This window comes from Fukomys damarensis, unplaced genomic scaffold, assembly GCF_012274545.1.
Source record: "Fukomys damarensis isolate Sample0158 unplaced genomic scaffold, DMR_v1.0_HiC HiC_scaffold_21, whole genome shotgun sequence".
Classification (NCBI taxonomy): Eukaryota; Metazoa; Chordata; class Mammalia; order Rodentia; family Bathyergidae; genus Fukomys; species Fukomys damarensis.
The window spans coordinates 16,771,276-16,773,088 of NW_022900933.1; the positions used below are offsets into that span (position 1 = coordinate 16,771,276).

Consider the following 1,813-nt stretch of genomic DNA (forward strand, 5'->3'; position numbering starts at 1 on the left):
AAAGAAAGAAATCAGGCCCGATGTGCTGTCCTCCTTCTGTGCCCCCTCACTCTCTGGGCCCTAAGGCTCCTAATGTTTCCTTTCCCTGGAGACCCAGGGCTCAGTCTCCCTTCACATGAGGTGCATCCTCTGGGTGGCACCAGAGTCTTCGTCCCCATGGTTCACCCAGACCCAGGGCCAGGTGGTTTGCAGACTGAGGGCTTGGCCCACCACAGGGAGCTTTGGGCTGGAGGTGGCCATGCCCCAGAGGCTAGTCAGGACTGGTTATATTCAGCTCTGGTCAGGTCTTCCTGCCCAAGGAAAGTCCCATCTGAACTGTGTCATCAGCTCTACCATCTAGGGGCCTGCCAGCCTGAGCCTCTCCCAGCTGGAAACCACAAAGGTCACTGAAACTGCTGCCAGGGTGTACACATGCACACATTCCTATAATGCTAATGCTCACAACTCATGACACATGTGGAGATGCCCTCAGAGGGACTGTGGGATTACAGAAAAGCTCTGGGATGAGGAAGCAGTGCCGCTGATCTGTGAATGTCCCTTTAAGAAAAGGGCAAGAAAAGGCTGTTAAAGCTCAGGCACTGGAAAGGGCAGCCACAGCTCAGGCCAACACTACAGTAAGGGAGCACACATACTCCCAAGGTCAATGGGGCAGCAAGTGGGACAGAAATGGAAGGGGGGAGGAGAGGGAGAAAGAGAGAAATGGAGGAGAGAGAGAGAGAGAGAGAGAGAGAACAAACAAAAAACCAGTGAAGATAGGAAACACAAGTCCCAAACTGCCAAGCCCCAGAAGGAAAGCATCGAGTTAAAAAGGAGGCAGCAACTGCCCGTTCCAGCAGGAGGAGCAGCTCAGTTTTGTACATTGGCCTGACGCCAGATTGAGTAGCTGGTCCTGGGCATGGGATCACGGGATCATGAGGCTGGGACAATTTAGTGCTCTGAAGCTGCCCAGGCACTGGAAGGGGTCACTGAGTCTGGCCCATCAGCACTCACATACACAGCGGCTCCGCGCTGGATCCAGCATCAGGCCCCGTCTGCATGTGCACAGGTAGCTGCCTCTGGTGTTTACACACTCCAGGTCCTTGCACAGCCCCACGACCAGGCACTCATTGATATCTACAGGGAAGGAGAAGATGATCAAATTCCCCCTCTACCGGGCCTGATAACAGGATGGAACTGTTCAGAAACCTTTGAAGACTTTCTCCAAAAAGAATGAAAAGAAAGAGCTGCTCTTTACTAAGTATGTCTCTTTTCTTAGTGCTTCGGTTTCCTCATTTGTAAGATGGGAATAAAGATAGTATCTATCAGACTGTGCTGTCCGAAAGATAAAATGAGAAAAATTTTGAACCACTGGATCCCACGACTGGCATGTAATAATGCTCCCAATGTAAGAGCTGAGGGTTCTGGAGTGAGTACCTGTTGTGCAGTGCATACCGCGCTGGGCATTTAACATAAATACCCATTTAATTCTCATAAATAATTTTAGCACATAGATCCATGCATCCTCATTTTATAGAAGAAAAAGGCTCCATGAGTAACTTGCCCAAAGTCACTCAGCTTTGGCGACTCTGACAAATAGCCCAAACAGAGGAAATGGGCAAAGGAGACTCTCTAGATTGGAGGGTGGCAAGTGGGCAGTCAAGCCCCTTGTATTTAGCTTTTCTCAAGATTCTCCCGAGCCCCTCTGCAGGGCCCAAAACCTGGGGTCGTGGGTCTGCAGTTACTGGAAGCAGAAGGCTGGGGCGGTGCTGGGGAAGGGAGGAGAGGCTTCTGCAAGGTGGGCAGAAGGGCAGGTCTGGAGAGCCTCGTGAACCCC

General features: G+C 51.5%; 1 protein-coding gene across 1 annotated transcript in view; it reads right to left on the reverse strand.

Moving 5' to 3' along the window:
- Positions 1-1,813, reverse strand: part of Ltbp2 (latent transforming growth factor beta binding protein 2) — a 110,352-nt gene that overhangs the window by 29,546 nt on the left and 78,993 nt on the right. The window contains exon 11 of the mRNA XM_010645640.2: positions 991-1,113. Coding sequence (XP_010643942.1) covers positions 991-1,113 — 123 coding nt within the window. The remainder of the gene's footprint in view (positions 1-990; positions 1,114-1,813) is intronic.